Source organism: Herpailurus yagouaroundi, unplaced genomic scaffold (genome assembly GCF_014898765.1).
Source record: "Herpailurus yagouaroundi ecotype Mexico unplaced genomic scaffold, PumYag 180, whole genome shotgun sequence".
Classification (NCBI taxonomy): domain Eukaryota; kingdom Metazoa; phylum Chordata; class Mammalia; order Carnivora; family Felidae; genus Herpailurus; species Herpailurus yagouaroundi.
The window spans coordinates 14,948,124-14,966,694 of record NW_024412411.1 but is presented as its reverse complement, the minus strand read 5'-3'; the positions used below and the strand labels follow the sequence as shown (position 1 = coordinate 14,966,694).

At 34.8% G+C, this 18,571-nt stretch overlaps 1 protein-coding gene across 12 annotated transcripts in view; it reads left to right on the top strand.

Moving 5' to 3' along the window:
• The window catches only part of PICALM (phosphatidylinositol binding clathrin assembly protein), a 101,925-nt gene that overhangs the window by 22,382 nt on the left and 60,972 nt on the right, over positions 1 to 18,571 (top strand). For all 12 annotated transcript variants that reach the window (XM_040489548.1, XM_040489547.1, XM_040489544.1 and 9 more), the window contains exons 2-4: positions 11,296 to 11,438; positions 14,781 to 14,856; positions 17,930 to 18,032. In XM_040489548.1, coding sequence (XP_040345482.1) covers positions 11,296 to 11,438; positions 14,781 to 14,856; positions 17,930 to 18,032 — 322 coding nt within the window. The remainder of the gene's footprint in view (positions 1 to 11,295; positions 11,439 to 14,780; positions 14,857 to 17,929; positions 18,033 to 18,571) is intronic.

Sequence of the window (18,571 nt, the reverse complement as noted above, 5' to 3'; positions counted from 1 at the left end):
CTTACTCACATATGATTTTCCTCACCCCTAAGATCCTTATTTGGAATCTGGGATGGGACTAGGTTGTCAAGGTTTGGAAATCACCACTTTGGAGTACTAGAATGGAATCCTAAACAGTCTCAAAATTGAGATAAAGCTGAACCCACCTGTGTTCTTCCTAGAGTCTTACTGTTTCTCTGTACAGTCTGCCATCTAGTGGTAGGAATGCAGAATACACCAGAACACCCAGGAGAAGCTGTAGGTTTTCAGATTTTTTTTCTTAATATTAAGAATGCTTATATAGGAGCTAAAACATTTTGATAATGGGGGAAAAAAGAATGACCTTTTTTGCTGGAAAATATAAATCATTGGTAGTGAGTTCTGAGAGTATTCAAAGAGTATGTGTTTTCCTATAGAGCATTTTTATGACTTAAACTTTCTTCAGCTCTCATAAGATTTATGTATTTATAAAAGATTTGTGGATGAAGAGGCAAATGCATAAATAAAGATAGATGATTTTAAGAGACATAGGTTGGGCTGATTTGAAAAAGACACTTGTATATTGATTACAATTTTAGAGCTGTTATGTAATGATTCCATTAACTAAAACACTTTATTTTGCACTTTTAAAATTAAAGTATAGACAGTTCAGCAAACTTGGCTTGTTTTCACTATCACTTAAGAGGCTAAGTTTCAGCCAGATACTAATGTAGAGTATCTTAGGGTTGACTTTGTTTACCTAGCTTCATCTGAATTCTTAGGTATTCCCTCCTTAGTTGTATTTCTTTCCTCTCCTACAGATATAGAGGAGGTCAGTCTTTTGTTTTTTGTTGTTTTTTAAAGTGTTCTGAAAACACAACACTTGACATTTATGTGATATATCCCACATATGCTGCAGACTTAGAAATACTTTCTAAATATGTCAAATTTTTTATTCCTCTATTTACAAAAATTGGATTTTTTGGGGTGGCTTCCATAAGCACCTGAAATTAGCACTGATAGAGGTCTTTTAGAGTTAATGCGTCTTTAAAAAAAACTTTGTTTAAAATAAATAGGGATAGCCAGATAATGAATTTGTAATGGCATGGTTATAGTAATTTTTCTGTTGAATAGTTTTAAGGGAAGAAAACCTCGTTTTACATGGTGATTAAAAAAATCAGTTAAAAGGAAAGAAACACTTACCATGGAATAAACAGGTTAAATATAACATGTACTATCACCAAATTGTAGAGTTATCTTTATTTTTCTTAGTTTTCATATTTGTGAATCTTTTGTTAATTTTGCAGAGAACACAGTGACAGAAATAGCATATCTAGTTGTGTTCACAGATTGGTTTTTCCTGCAGCTGCTGTATGTTTTTGTTTTGTTTTGGTTTTTAGTAAAGTGGGCCTTTGCCTTCCTTACTTGGTGGGTTTTGGAGATAACTTAAGGGCCTTCTACCATGGTGAGAGCTTGAACTTTTGTTCCATATTGGCCTACTTAATGGAACAGTGGCTACCAGATTTCAGCTGTCTTGCCATGCAACTCTTGTGCGTGTATCACCTCTTCCTCACATGCTTGAGGAAGTAAATGAACACGTGTGGCTGTCCTTTCTGCCATTGATCATGGTATGCCCCAGAGGGTCTGGAATGTCCTTGTGCATTGATTTAGCTCCTTTAGCTTCATAGTACTTGTTATCAAAGCCATTTGTATATCTTTATTTACTTTTAATACTCTGAAATGCACCCTTCCCTCCTCTTTTCAAATTAACTCAGTCCTTGTTACTTGTACTGAACATTCTGTAGTACGTGAGTCTTTCCCCAGTTTTCACCTTCACATCCAATTAATAAGTTGGTACAGGATTGGTATTTGATGTGTGACATGAGAGGTGCTTATTGAGATTTGTAAAATTAAATAATAGTGATATAGTTCTTTACATATTGATTTTGATTACTGTTCATATATAACTTAGTTGCTGAATAAGTTTGAAAGTGTTCAGTTGTTTTTGCATCAACCTATTTAAGCATATCAGTATATATCAGAAAATATTATATACTTACAATTTTAAAAATGAAATCTTACTGTGTATTGTTCTTTAACATGGCTTTGATTTAACGAACTATCAGCATTTTTCCCTTGTCAGCTTTTTTTGCCCTGTGTTTGTTGGCCTCATAGTATTTCATTGTCAGACCACTGTCATGTAATGAACTATTTCCTCCATTATTGAACATGTCCTCTTACATTGTAACTTAGTTCCTTTAACTTCATAGCACTTTTATCAAAGCCATTTGGATATCTTTATTCCTTATTAATACTTTGAAATGCACCCTTCTCTCCTCTTTTCAAATTAACTCAATCTTTGCTACTTGTACTGAATTCTGTAGTATGTAAGTCTTTCCCCAGTTTTTTATCTTCACATCAAATTAATAAGTTGGTTAGATTTTTTTTTTCTTAAGGCATAAGTTAATCTGTGAAGACCCTATTTCTGAATTAGTTCTAATGGGAATTATGCAAAAGTGTAGCATTGTGTTTCACACAGAGTACCCGCAAACTATAAAGATAAAATGGTAAGTTACATCTTAATTTGTTACCCCTTACACAAAAAATTGAGTGGAATAAGGTATAAAACCATGCATTCCAATTCTCAGACATTTGACACTTATGACAAGGGCAGATGTGCCTCTGTGTATAATTCTTTGGGCTTAAGTCTGATTTCAACTAGCATGTTTTAGAAATACTTTCAACTTTTTGCTAAATGAGAATAATGTTGCTGGTATTTTTAAAAAGCACAGGTTCAGAAATTTGTCTGCTACTGTTTCTTGGCTATTTTTGTTACTGTTTCTTGGTGAATATTTGTTCCTACCTATTTGTACTCCTACCCAGGAAAGATGTCGAAGATCTGATCAATGAAGCAACATTTGATGATTTACTGAATTTGCCTTCCAGATTCAGTGTATCTCCAATTTTCCAGATGACTGAAGAAATTGGTCATGTTATTGAAATTGATTCTGTAGGCAGTTGCAAAAAGTATCATAAGCCCACAGCGAACATCCTATTCAGCAGTAAAAAGCTCAAAGTCTTTCCTCTAAAATCAAGAAAGAACAAGACAAGAATGTCCACTCTTTGCCACTTCTATTCACCATAGTACTGGAAATCCTACCCAGAGCAACTAGGCAGGAAAAAGAAATTAAAGGCAATCTACGTTGGAAAGGAAAAAGTTAAACTGTCACTGTTTGCAGATGACATGATATTATATAGAAAACCCTCAAGACTTCATCAAAAAAACTGTTAGAACTAATAAAATTCAGTAAAGTGTTAGGATAAAAAATACACAAAATTTTGTTGCATTTCTGTGTACTAATAATGAACTAGGGAAATAAAACAATCCCATTTACAATTGAATCAAAAAAGAAGAAAAATACCTAGGAATAAACTTAAAGGAAGTGAAAGGCCTGTATCGAAAACTACAGGGCTTAACGAAAGGAATTGAGGAAAACACATATGTGAAGATACTCTGCGTTCATGGATTGGTACCCAAAGCAGTCTACAGATTCAGTGCAATTCCTATCAAAATTCCAATGCCATTTTTTCAAAGAAATAGAATAATTCTTAAATTTGTATGAAACTACACAAAAACAACCACCACACACAAATAGCCAAAGCAGTCTTGAGAAAGAAGAACAAAGCTGCAGGCATCGCACACCCTCCCTGATTTTAAACTATATTACAAAGCTATAGTAATTTTTTTTCAACATTTATTTATTTTTGGGGGACAGAGAGAAACAGCATGAACGGAGGAGGGGCAGAGAGAGAGGGAGACACAGAATTGGAAACAGGCTCCAGGCTCTGAGCCATCAGCCCAGAGCCCAACGCGGGGCTCGAACTCACGGACCGCGAGATCGTGACCTGGCTGAAGTCGGACGCTTAACCGACTGCGCCACCCAGGCGCCCCCAAAGCTATAGTAATTAAAGCAGTATGGTATTGGGGTGCATGGGTGGCTCTATCAGTTAAGGGTCTAACTCTTGATTTCGGCTCAGGTCATGATCTCACAGTTTGTGGGATCGAGCCCTGCGTTGGGCTCTATGCTGACAGTGCAGAGCCTGCTTGAGATTCTCTCTCTCCCTCTCTCTGCCCCTTCCCCACTCTCTTTCTCTCAAAATAAATAAACATTTAAAAAATAAAAATGTTTGAAACAGTTAAAACAGTATGGTATTGTCATAAAAGTAGGCATATAGATCGATGGAACAGAATAGAGAGCCTACAAATAAATGCGTGCATATATGATTAATTAACTTATGACAAAGGAGCCAAGAATCTACATTAGGGAAAGAATAGTTTCTTCATCAAATGGTGCTGGGAAACCTGGACTGCTACATGCAAAAGAAAGAAACTTGACCACTGTCTTAACCATACACAAATTAAATAAAAAGTGGATTAAAGACCTGAATGTAAGACCTGGAATCACAAAACTCCTAGAAGAAAAGAGGTGGTAAACTCCCTGACATAGGTTTTGGGGATGACTTTTTGAATCTGACACACAAAGCAGAAGCGACAAAAGCAAAAATAGGTGGGACTGCATAATACTAAAAAGCTTTTGCACTACAAAGGAAATGGTCAACAAAACCAAAAGGCAGTGTACTGAATGGGAGAAGATATTTGCAAGTCATATCTGATAAGGGGCTAATAGGTAAATAACACATACAAGTCAAAACCAAAAACCAAACAATTCAATTAAAAAGTGACTGAAGATCTGAATAGACATTTTTTTCAAAGAAAACATACAGATAGCCAACAGGAATGTAAAGAGATGCTAAACATCATTAATCATCAGGGAAATACAAATCAAAACCACAGTGAGTTATTACCTCACTCCTGGGAAAGTAGCCTTTATCAAAAAGACAAATACCAAGTGTTGGCAAGGATGTAGAGAAGAGGGAGTTCTTGTGCACAGTTAGTGGGACTGTAAATTGGTGCACCTACTGTGGAAAACATGGAGGTTCATCAGATTGAAAATAGAACTATATGATCCAGCATTTCCACTTTGGTGTATTTATCTGAAGAAAATGGAAACACTAACTTGAAAAGATACATGTACCCTCATGTTCATTGCAGTATTATGTATGATAGCCAAGATATGGAAACATCCTAAGTGTCCATTGATGGATGAATGTATAAGGAAATTGTGGTATATGCACAGTGGAATATTATTCAGCCATGAAAAGAATGATATCTTGCCATTTGTAGCATCATGGTTGGACCTCCAAGGCATTATGCTAAGTGAAATAAGTCAGACAGAAAGACACATACTATGTTCTCTCTCTTATTTGAGGAATCTAATAAAAGTTCATAGATACAGGAAACAGATTGGTGGTTGCAAGAGGTGGGGAATGAGGGTGGGAGAAATGGGTGAAGGGGGGTTAACAGTAGGAAAATGTAATTGATATAAAACATAGAAATTTTCAATTGTTTAAACTACAGATGTTTATTAATGTATGTGACATAGGTATATTTTATGTTATATAGTAGTACTTAATTACCAGTATTTGTTGAGCATTTCCTTTGTAGTTCCAGTAGCATTAACTAATCCTCAAAATTTACGAGGTAGATACACATACACACCAAAAAAACCAGTAGGTTTCAGAGTGATCATTTTGAAAGAGATAGTAGCATTTGGCTGAGTGATTATGATAACATTGTAGTTTTTTTTGTTTTTTACTATTATTTTTGGCCAAGTTTATTTATTAAAAAATCTACTTGGGTATCAGCATAGTTTTGATATAGCTTAGTGAATGCCTGTACAGTTGGGAACTTGAGACCCTATATATTCTGCTGATGGTGTTTTCCTGAGTTGTGAAAGTGAACCCTAAGTGGCTTAAGTTTCTAAAGTTAGTGAACTTTGCCTTGGGAGATGTGTATAGGCTAGTGGCCTGCACTAGGAATATGGCTGTAACATTAATGAAGCCATTTGGTAATTGGTTACTACTAAGTTTTTGATATTTTGTTGAACATTTTCCCCTGAATACAAAAATACTGTTCTGCATTTCACTACTTTTTTTTTTTTTTTTTTTTACTATTTTTGTTTTAAATTGATTAGAAGTTTAGTACTTGCACTAGATTGGCTATTTGGATATTCACTTGGTATATATGTTTCTAAACACCTTATCTTTTACAAAATTTAATTCTGGTCCTAAATTTGTTACTACTTTGTAGTGAGCTCATGTGACCTAACCTTTGGGCAAGTCTTGCCTGTGTTGATACAATTAATGTCTACCTGCCACAGACATTGGAAGGGCATATTAAATAGTAAAAGGGAGAGTATTTTGTTTGTATAGTAGGAATTGGTTTTTTCCACTGTCCCTGGAAAAATGCTCTTCATTTTCTTAGTAGGCCTATTTTCTTCTTGACCTTAAATACTAGAAATCCTCTTGAAAATTCTCTTTGTACCTAAAGCATAGATCCTGTATCCCATGTAGTAATTTTTTTGAGTGTGAGGTTTACGAATTATTTATAATGTAAAATTCAAGAAGGTATTTAGTTTTTATATTCTTAAGGGAAAAAACTAAAAGAAAATATAAGATGTGTTTCTGTTTTGGAACCCTTTCGATTGGTAAGGGAAATTTAATACCAAGTTTGTGGTTTTTAAGAACTGAAGTCTTCTGAATTGAGAATAGGGAAAGCAGTAGCTGTCAAGATTCCCATAATATGCATGATTCTTATTTGGAATTATTTGCTTTTGGTTAGTCAGAAGTGGGAAAACATTTTTTTCCTGAGTTGTTAGAGCTCAGACTTGGAAGCATTTTCAGGTTATTGTTGTAGTAGAAACATTGTGCGGAGGAAAAATTACTGCCTGGAGAACTGCTTAAAATACTATGGGGGAAGTATAGTCTGTAGAGTTGGTGTAATGATTCAGTATTTTTTCTCAGCAGTATTTATATAACTTTGGTTTTGCATTTGCTCCACTCTGGGTTCCTCATCTCTACATGAATGCTTATTTCTTTTTCCCATTTAATGTGAAGTGCTATATTTTAGTTTCTGGAGTTATCCTTCAGTTTTTATGTGGTCATTTCTAAAGTGTAGAAATTTCTGAAGTATTGTTTTCATAAGCAAATAATAACCTTTATTTGTTAGATACTCTTAAATTTGAAATTTGAAAATTTCCACATGTAATGGGCTCAGGTTCTTTATTCTTTTGGGAATAGAAGATTGTGCAGATAGTCTGAAATTGTTGGTTTTAGTCTATGTAAAAAATACCATTTTGGATGCCTTTAAAAAAAAGTCATGCTAAGGCTGTGTATGCTTATAATAATACGCTTATTAAAATGAATCAAAAAGTATGAGTGACCACTATACATGAGGCACTATTCTGGACCTTAGGGGATACAGCAGAGAACAAAACAGAGCTCTGCCCACATGGAACTTAGTTTTTTTTTTTAAGAGCTCTAAGATTTTATTTATTTATTTTAATGTTTATACTTTTTTGAGAAAGAGAGAGAGAGAATGGAGGAGAGGCAGAGAGAGGAAGAGAGAGAATCCCAAGCAGGCTCTGCGCTGTCAGCGCAGAGCCCAATGCGGGGCTTGTGAACTCACGAACTGTGAGATCGTGACCTGGGCTGAGATCAAGAGTCAGACGCTTAGCTGACTGAGCCACCCAGGTGCCCCTGGAACTTAGATTTTGATTGAGAGAGAAAAACATTAAATACAGTAAGATGAATTAGGTGGTAAGTGTTCTGGAGACAAAATAAGAGTTAAGGGGGTGGATAGTGATGGTTTGGAGGTAGAAGAGTGCCCTGAGGCTTTGTAATTTTGTATAATTATTCAGAAGAGTTATCTGATAAGGTGACATTTGAGCAAAGATCTATAGGAATAAAATGTGGGAGCAAGAAGTGTAGATATCTGGGAGAAGCATATTCTAGGTAGAAAGAACAGCAGGTCCTGAGCACCTGTGGTAAGAGTATTTGGCCTTTGGGAGGCACTGCAAAGGAGACGTCAGTGTAACTGAAGCAAAGTGATACAGAGGAGAGAGCTGGTCACAGAGGGATTACATAGCACTGGTAAAATGTATAAATTCTAATATATGTAAAATCCTCTAGTTGTTGAAACTAAAATCTACTTTTTGCTTCATTTAAGATCAGACTCTAAAAAAAAAAAAAAAGTTTATTTTGAGGGAGGGAGAGGGGCAGAGAGAGAGAGAGAATTCCCAAGCAGGCTTTGCAGTGTCATTGTGGTACCCAATATGGGGCTCAAATTCATGAATTGTGAGATCATGACCTGAGCTAAAGTTGGACACTCAACTGAATAAGTCACCCAGGCGCCCCAGATCAGGCTCTTTCTGACTAATGTAGCATTTTACTTACCTCTGTGATGAAGAGTATGGAAATGGCTAACAAAATGTTTGGAGCCTCCTTTTAAGGTCTTTCAAACTAGTTAGAAGAAAATCATTTGTAAGTAGATATAGTATGAAATAATTCTGTAGTGTAGGGTTATGTGTCAGCTTTAGTGACTGGCGAGTACTTTAGAATGTGAAAGGGAACACGACTCATTTCGAAGAATGAGTAAGAATGAAAAGATTCAGGTGTGAAACAGCAAGGTACATCAGAGAAAACTGGAGAGTGGTTCTGTTTTGGAAGCCAAAAGTCAAGAAGGGAGGATATTGACAAGGACAGAATGTGTGCCGTCCTGTATGTAGTAGGGACCTCACTGAGGTTAGGCAGTGACAGTGTTGTGTTGTAGATCATTCTTTGGTCAGTTTAGGGACTGTTTAGGGGTGTGAGGTGAGTGAGACCCCAAATCAGAAGTGAAGCAGCCAGTCAGTCCAGCATTTCTCAGTGGGGACAATTTTGGGTGGAGCAGTTTTATTTATTAAAAAAAAATTTTTTTAAGTAGGCTCTGTGCCCAACTTGGGGCCTGGGCTCATGACACTGAGATCAAGAGTCACGTGCTCTATCTATTGAGCCAGCCAGGTACCCCGATGGGTAGAGTAGTTTTAAATTATGAAGTGCTGATTGTGCATTGCAGGATGGTTAGTTTCCCACATCATTGATATTAAATGCCAGTAAAAACTCTGCGTGTTAATCCCCCTCCCCAGTTTCTGAATACTTTCAGGAGAGGTGGTACCTCCTGGTTAGGAAATAAATAGGACTTGAATTCTGGCTTTGGCAATGACATGTAATGGAGAGGAACAAGTACAATGGCTGGAGATTTAGGAGACTTAGTTATTGATGGGCTGTACGGAGTGTATATAAACACACAGGTAGGAGCACTTTTGGGGTAGTATTGTGACAAATTTTGTGACAAGTTCAGTTTTGAAAGCTAAAAAAGATTCTGAGGTGTATAAAATGATACCATCATGGGGAAGTAAACATGTTTAAGAATTGAATAGCTTATCAAGATAGTTTCTGGAAGGATATAGAAAAATATAGATATATCTGGGGTGCCTGGGTGGTTCAGTTGGTTAAGTGGCCAACTTTAGTTCAGATCATGATCTTACTGTTCGTGGGTTTGAGCCCCACATCGGGCTCTGTGCTGACAGCTCAGAGCCTGGAGCCTGCTTCAGATTCTGTGTCTCCCTCTCTCTGCCCCTCCCACTCATGTTCTGTCTCTCTCAAAAATAAAACTTTAAAAAAGAAAAAATACAGATATATCAAGATAAATGGAGGAAAAAAAAATTAAGATAACTCCTTATAATTGGGTTCAGACCTTGATCAATGAGCTTCAAGTTCTAAAGGATTCAAAAGGACCAAGACAGATATATATGCCTTGCCCTCATTATTTTTTGAGAGGCAGAGAAAGCTTAACTTTGGGAATAAGGTGTACGTGATACATTTAGTGCTGTAGGACAGGTATGAAGTACTGTTCAAGAAGATTCAGAGAAGGCAGAGATCAAATTGTGTTTTTTTTACTATCAGAAACTGAACCATACACACCAAATTGTGAAAGTACTATTTAATTTTCGTTGCAAGTATGAATTGTGAAAGCCTTGTGTCATTCTGTTCCATGGGCGCTCTGTTTGTGCTTTGTTCTTTAAGCTTTGTTGGCTAGGGTGACTGCTTATCTAAAATTCATTTGTTATCAAATGTTACTTTGTATAATAATTGGACCTATAAGAAGAAATGTTTTTAAAAGATTGTAAGAAGATGGAATGGTCATAGTTACATTACTGTTTCTTGCTAGTGCTAGTGCTCAAGGCCAAGTTAGGTCACTTGAATTTTTATTTAATCATTATGTGCTGAAGATTAAAAATGGACAACTACTTATGAGTCATGAATAACTTTAGTTTCTTTCCCTTTACCACAGTTATAGCTGAGATATTGATACATTTTTTATATGTTACTTCACAAGTGAAACAACTCATTTCTTCCTTTCTATTCTCTAAATTGGATCGTATTTTATATTTTCTTCACTGAATTTGCCAATAATATCCCTTAAGTAGATTGGAGGTAAAACTCTGAGGTTATTAAGAGCTGCCTTGGCGGGGGGGGGGGGCGCCCCCCCCGCCCCCAGTTTCGGGGCTGAAACAATTGTATATTAAACCATTTTATAGTTATGCTCTCCCACTTGAAATATAAAATTGGAACTTAGATTGTTTTAGCTGTTTTCAGAGTAATAGCAAATAGAGTTCTTGGATCATTTCTTCTTGGACATGTATGCAACAAGAAACTTCACTTCATTTCCAGTTTTGTTAGAGTTATCTAGTTGATATCAGCTGATAACTGAGCTAATGGTAAAACTGAAGGGTGAGAAGAATGAAAATTTTATATAAACTGAGATCCTACCCACTCACAGACCACATATCTGCTCTATCTTCCTTATAGTACAAACACAGCATTCTAGGGAGAATATTAATAAAGGTCATTTGACCTTCGGTTTGTTCATGCTTCTATATGTCTGTTTGTTTGTTTGTTTGTTTGTTTGTGTTTTTTGAATGGTAGGGATGAATAATACTAACATTGTAGTTCTGAGGGTTTATGAGTAATAAGAGAACTGAAAGTTCTACAGGGCCTTAAAATAGTTCTTTTTGAGATCAATAAAATAGTTGAGGGTGAATTACTCTGAGGAAATTTGATTTACTTAATGGTATTGATCCTTTATATGATCCTAATCAATATCCTTCTAATCAATATTATTCTTCCTAATCCTTTGTAATTAATATTATCCTTCCTAATTCTTCTCAGGTGGATTATAGTGGTCTCAATTATTCTCCTAAGAGATTTTTAATATCTTCTCCAAACTATCTATTGTTGCTCCACTGTTAGATTTTTCCCCTGTTAGTGTGCACATCTGACATTAATAATAAATTAAAGCTGCAGAGTAAGTCTTTTTTTTTTTTTTAATTGCAGACTTAATTCAGTGCACAAATGAGATGAATGTGAACATCCCACAGTTGGCAGACAGTTTATTTGAAAGAACTACTAATAGTAGTTGGGTCGTGGTCTTCAAATCTCTCATTACAACTCATCATTTGATGGTGTATGGAAATGAGGTAAGCCAAATTTTTGATTAACAAGCATACTGGTGTGATGACTGATTATTCAGCTTGCTTCTCTCATGGAAACTTCAGGAATGACTTTAGCAACCAAATAATATAGGTAAAAAGGGCAAGGGGACTAGGCAGAAATAAAATTGTAGCTTCTACAATTTGAGGAAGGATAATGGGTCAAAGCCCAGAGCATTTTGAATAATGGGATCAAGAAATAGGAATTAATGTCTAGAGTTAGATTCCGTAAGCAGCACTAGGTTTTGCAGGCCTTGTGCATAGACTGTATGTTTGTCTATATCTATTTGCTTTATTATGGCCAATCACATTTCTCCCTGATTTTATATAGTTGTCTTTGGAACCACTTTGTCTAGTTCAAAGCTGTTACATTGAGCACTAAGATGGCATTTGCTGAGAGGGACTGATTAAAGAGTGCCCTTTTTTATTTATAAATATAATTTATTGTCAGATTGGCTTCCATTCAACCCCCAGTGCTCATCCCAAGTGCCCTCCTTAGGTGCCCATCACCCATTTTCCCCTCTCCCCCATCCACCCTCAGTTTGTTCCTCTGTGTTTAAGAGTCTAAAGAGTGCCTTCTTAAGCAGAGAGGTGTCTGAAGCCTTCACTGAAGTCTTCATTGCCCTAAAGGGTAACAAAAAGATGCATAAGCTTTTGTATTTTAATGTTTGGAGAGAATCATCTTGTTTTCCATGATAGGCTAGTGGCTGATTATTTTATTGTGTTACAAGAATACTTGAATGCAACTAGATAAATCTATGCTTAGTGTGCACCTTAGAAAAATGCAGCCCACCAATTGTTGAGAGATGGGGAGAGACTTCAGGTGTTGGTATTAGACTTTTGAGCATAATGACTTTCTGACATCCATCACGTTACTCATTTGGGGCTTTCAGTGCTAAGGCTTTTCTGTCATCTTGGGAAGATACCAATAGAGAATCATTAAATTAGTTTAGAATTAAAGCCAGAGTTTACCTTCAACTTCATCATTGCAACAGATCTTACTATATGCACATTTTGGTGTTCTCTTCTGGTCCTTGTTTTTAATAGCTATAACCATAATTTAGATAAACTATTTAGCTTTTTTATATCATGTCACACCATAAGCATTTCCATGTTCTGTGTTGTTTTTTTTTTTTTTTGTATTATCTTTAGTGACAATTTAATGGATCATATATTCCATAATTTTCTTAACTTTCCCTTTCCTAGAAATTTAGCTTTCTGATTATTCACTGTTACAGCAGCATCACATTGGATGACTTTATTTGTAGTGTTTAAGTTTTAAAAGTTATTCCCAGAAGTTACCTGAAATATGACGTCTCAGTCAAGAGACATGACTCAGTTTTCTGATTTATTGTAACCAGTGTATGGAGTCAATAGGAATGTTTATATATACTAACTTTAGCGTAACTTGAAGCATTTTTTATCTTAACTACGATAACAGTTTTCTGCTTTTATTGGGATTGTGTTTACTTAAGATCATGATTATTTACTGTGAAGAATTTCAGGCTTATATAGCATTTTTCACCTTTTTTAAAGAAAATGTAGTTTATCCTTTAAAAAGAAAAAGCCACGAGTATAACCAATTAGAATGCCAGATAAAGAGGAAGACTATTAGTCATGGCTTTCCGGGACTATGAATAAGGTGATAATACTAGACACAAAACTGATAAAAGTAAGGAAACAGAAAGTTGACAGCCATTCCTTACAGTTGACTGATAAGAGGAGAAAAATAGTATTTCATTGTGGTTTTTAGATAAACTCATGTTTATTTCCCTTAAGCAGCTAAGACAAATTCGATACTCTTCTTATTGGCAGGTTTAGTAGTCTGTGAGAGAGTATGCATAGGATTTTACTCTGTTGTGATGAGAATACCATAGGGCAAGGAGGAGAGTGATCTGTCCTGCCCCTGCTAGGGAACATTTGTTGCAAATGATGGGGTTGCTATTGGCATCTGTAGGTAGAGAGGCCAGGAATGCTTTTAAACATTACAATGCACAGGATGGGTTTCCCACAACAATGAATTATCACAGCTTATGGAAATCATGGGGTCTAATACTGTCTTAGGATATTTTAACACCTTTTTGAAACCAGTTTTAGGATAAGTGATGAAACATCAGTATTTGATTTATAAATTGTTTTTCAAAATCCTGGCTTGGTAGTTTGGGGTGAACGCAGATGAAACAAGATTGAGTTAGAGGAGTGCTGGTGTATATCCTAATTGATAGTAACCCTCTGCATGTATTAAAAAAAAAAATGAAATCTTAAGGGGAAGTGAAATTGAAAGGAATTAGCTCTATGTTAGAGGTTGTATGTAAAGGGAAGTTAAGGTTGTGTTCTGTGGTAAGAACTTTGGAGAGAATTTTGACACTATTTTGAGAAGATGAACTTTTGCATACATGCTGACCCAAAAATTCAAGCCTAAGTTTATATCATGAGAAACTTTTGTATGTTTGCACATGGAGACCAAGTACAAAGATGTCCATGAAACATGGTTAATAATAGTGAAATTGGAAAGAACTGGATAAGAAATGGATACATAATGATATACTGGCCTTTGAAATGCTAGAACGTCATTTAAAATGAATTAACTGGTTCTACGTATATTAAATACTTTTTCTTGGGAAAAAGTTGTTAAAAAGCACTTTGGAAAAGAATACAGTATGATTTTTCTGTAAATTTAAAATAGAAAAAATTATGTACAGTTTATAGGATATATATATAGAGAGAGAGAGAAAAATTATAAAAATGTGTGTGGGAATGATACAAACCTACTTTAGAATATTATTGCCTTTGAAGAGGGAAGGAAATGAGATTGAAGGTGTGTGTCTTCAATAGAGTTTTTAATGTTTTGTTTCTCTAAGAAAATCTGAAGTAAATATGGCAGTGTGTTTAATCTGGACAGTGGGTAAGGGAGGATATCTGTAATACTGTTTTCTTGTATGATTATAATTTTGTTTTTAAAAAGGTCATAAAAATTTGGGTCACTAGATAGCTGTATAAAGTAAAGATTCCACTTGAGTGTGACTAGCTGTAGCCCTAATATGCTGCAGTAAAGCCAAAATTACTGGTTCTAGGTTAAAAGTTCCTACTTCCTTTTAGACGCTGATACTGAAGCCATGGGTATTAGGCTTTAATCAATTCCTGTATGCTAGTGAAAAATATGGATTATGTTTCTAGGTTTATTAACTAGTTAACCGGACTGAGGATGAGAAATTTAAGCTAGATAAGCTTAATGGAATGTATTAAACACAACCACCGCCCACATTCTCAAATTAGACTTTGTTAGATGGCATTATCTTAATTTGACATAATTGTTTGTTTGTTTTCCAGCGTTTTATTCAGTATTTGGCTTCAAGAAACACATTGTTTAACTTAAGCAATTTTTTGGATAAAAGTGGATTGCAAGGTAAAGACAACTTACTCATTATAGAAAATCAACCCTGTATGATGATTACTGTAGAGTTGAACTCTGTCTTTTAGAACATGTGTTGTGGAGGAACTTCATATTTTAGTAAAAGGTGTAGGGAAGAAAAAACTGTGTTTTAATGTGAAGATTAAGATTGATTTCAGTGTTTGACACTTAGAACTCTAGGAAATAAAATAGGGTAGAGCTTTCAGAGCATGGACTCTGGAATTAAACTGCCTTGTTTCAGATTACCATCTCTACCACTTACCAGCTGCATGAACTTGAGCAAGTTACTTCACCTCTCTGCATCTGTAAAGTCAGGAATAATGATAGCACCTACCCTGTAGGGTTGTCATGAGGCTTAACCTAGTTAATAATTATAAAGTGCTTACAGTAGTGTCTGGCACACAGGAATCACCATCCATGTAAGTATGAGCTTTCATTGTTATTGTTACCATTTTATGCTTTATTCCAAGAAATTTAGTTGTGAATATCATACATTTTAGTAGCAAAAGTAAGTATGGTGTATTGTTCAGATGAATTGCTCATTGATACTTAGACCTGTTATTTATTTTGCTTTTAATTCAGTAACTTGAGATTGCTGCATTGGTACTCTATGCACATTCTGTCTTACTGGGATCTGTCATACTTAGTTCCTGAACTAGGCCTTTAACATTGTACAATGCCAGCTCTAGGAATAACATCACAAAGAACATACTGACTGATTTGGGAATATTCAATAGTAGGGCTCAATCTGGGAAATGTTTTTGGAGAAGGGAGATCTTTCTGCTGGGCTTTGAAAGCTAGATGAGAACATGGGTTGGCTTAAGCAAAAGTACACATGAAAGAGCATGGGATATTTAAGATTTATAGAGCAAATCAATATGAATAGAATGTATGGATGATATATTGGAGAAAAGGTAGTGGCAGATAGCCCTCTAGAGCTGTTTGGGGCCAAAATGAGACACAGAAAATTTTGATAGAGTTGGGATTTTTATAATGCAGTGAGAAACCATTATGTTTTTGAGTAGAGGGAGAAGGGGAGAAGGACTGTGTGAAAGTGCCATACCTAAGTACAAGTTTGATTACAGTGATAAAGTCTTGAAGACATTGAGACTATTCTGGTCATTTTTTTGGTCATCTAGTAGAATGTTTTCGTCATCTAGTAGAAAGTTAATGACCTGAATTGTGGCTTTTGTGGAGGTAACATCAGTGGAATTTAGTGGCTAACATTGTTTGGGTTGGGAGCTGTCCGGTTCAATACTTCTTCACTTTTGGAAGATGAAAGTATTAATTAGAATGAATCAAATACCCTATCTTCCAGAGATTTAGGAAGGCCAGTAATCTGTATATAGAACTGTTATAAGATTGATTTTATTTTGACAAAGATGTAGTGCTCCAAGTAGTTAAAAAAAAAATTAATTAAGCAGTGGAATCACTTTTTCAAATAAAACCTTAAATAGCAACCAGAAATATATAACAGATAAAACTGGAGCTGATCTGTTTTCCGGGATGTGGAAGAAACGCTACTTGCTTATCTTTTTATTTCTGTTTATTTCAACTTTAAGAGTCTGTGGAAAATAATTTGCAAACCACTACTCTAAAACAGAGTATATGCATATATGCAAATAGAGTTTTTGGTGTCTTATTAGCTACTGATTTTCCACTTAAGATGGAAATTAAGCATTTCTGGTAATATTTTAGGATTTTTATTCCTTTATGTAGAGAACATTTTTTAGGCCTTTTGCTTGAAGCTCATTCTGAAGAGATTATAAAGATAAAACTGAAACAGTAATTAAAAGTATGTAATTCAGTGGTTTTGACAGTTTGGGTTCCTCATATAATTTGCTGGGTGGAGTCTGGTATATTTCATTATATTTTATAATATATATACTGGGTATATATATAAATATAAATAAGCTTCTAGTCTAGTGCATTAGACATTATGTACATCAAATAGCTAGGAACTGTACATGAGGTAAGAATAATGTGGAAACACAGAGTTCAGGGAAAGTGTCAGAGACTGAAGGATGGTAGGTATTTCTCCCAGCAGGAGGATGGAATAAAGTTGATGAGAGGGAACAATATAAACTAAAGAGCTGAGGAATGTGAGTATGTAACACCTTATAAAATACAGTAGTACTTATGAGCATACATGAGGGTGATAATGTTTTTTTCTATTTTGTTCATTTTTCTCCAGTGGCACTTAGTAGGGCTCAAGAAATATGTGCCGAATAAATGAATTGGTAATGATGTTAAATTCAGTTATTTGACATTTTTGTTGTTATTGTTTTGGTATTATCTTTTTAAAGTAGTAGAGATCATCAAATAAAGTGAAATTTGTTGGTGAAGATGAGCTAAAATAAGATGGACCTGGTTCGTAATTAGCAGCAAAAATTTGTAGACTTACCTAAGCCAGGCAGTAACTAAAATAAAAGTTGTTATTTTAATAGCATTGATTAGGTTTTATGTTACTGAAGTTTTCAAATCTCATGATTATGATGAAAGAAAATCTTCAAGGTTTACTGAAAACATCATACAGTTCTTTCTTACTATGCCTTAAACTTAGGTATTGCCATTTCTCTCGTCATACTATACAGTAATTTTTGTACTTTTTATAAGGTTGGCACACATAAGTTTGGGTTTTCCAAATAATATATAACTGAAGATTTCTTAAGTATGAAAATTATAAAATTGCTTACTGATTTGAAGAGAGGGGCTTATAGTTCCATAGGATGTTCAGTTTGAGTTATGAAGTTATCAAGAAGTATTTAAGAGAACATGGTTTTTCAATTCCTATAGGAATGTTGATCAGAAGTATAATAAAAATATTATTTTAGTGAAATTTTAAAGGGGACGGTTTTTCAAAGCCACCTATGACATACCTGACTTAAAACATGTGAAGTGTTAGAGTTTTTAATGTGATGCTATTCATTATTAGTCACTTAATTTACATCACTAGATTGAGTTGGGATAGCAAGATATTATGGCCTTTGGATGAAATGAGTTGGTTTTCTAAGCAAAGTGGGATTTTAATAATTTGTGGAAATATTTTCTATTTTTTTTCTTACAGGATATGACATGTCTACATTTATTAGGCGGTATAGTAGATATCTTAATGAAAAAGCAGTTTCATACAGACAAGTTGCATTTGATTTCACAAAAGTGAAAAGAGGGTGAGTTAAGCTTTCCCTTTTTTTGATATCTAATGGATTCAAATATTTTAAAATGTGAACCATAGAAATTAATAGATTATGAATTATGATTTCAGGCCAGTTTAAAATAAGAATTTTATTTTTTATTTGAAGTATATCATATGCTTTGTGCTAGGATTTTTAAAAGCTCTTTCAAATTTTGTAATAGCTTTATTGAGATACAATTCACAAAACATAAAATTCACCCTTTTAAAGTGTATAATTAAGTGGGTTTTCATATATTTACAAAGTTGTGTGCTGCATAAGTATCCCAGAATATTTTATCATTCCTATGAGAAACCTCATACCCATTAGCAATCACTTCCCATTTCCCCCTTTCTCCAGACCCTGACGACTACAAATCTACTTTCTGATTCTATGGATTTGCTTATTCTGGATATTTTAGATAAATGAAATCATATGTTTTATGGCCTTTTGAGAGCCTGGTATACATATTTTTCTCAGGATGTATGAGAAGACCTTGGATAAAGCCACTAAAGACATTCTTTTTTTTTTTTTTT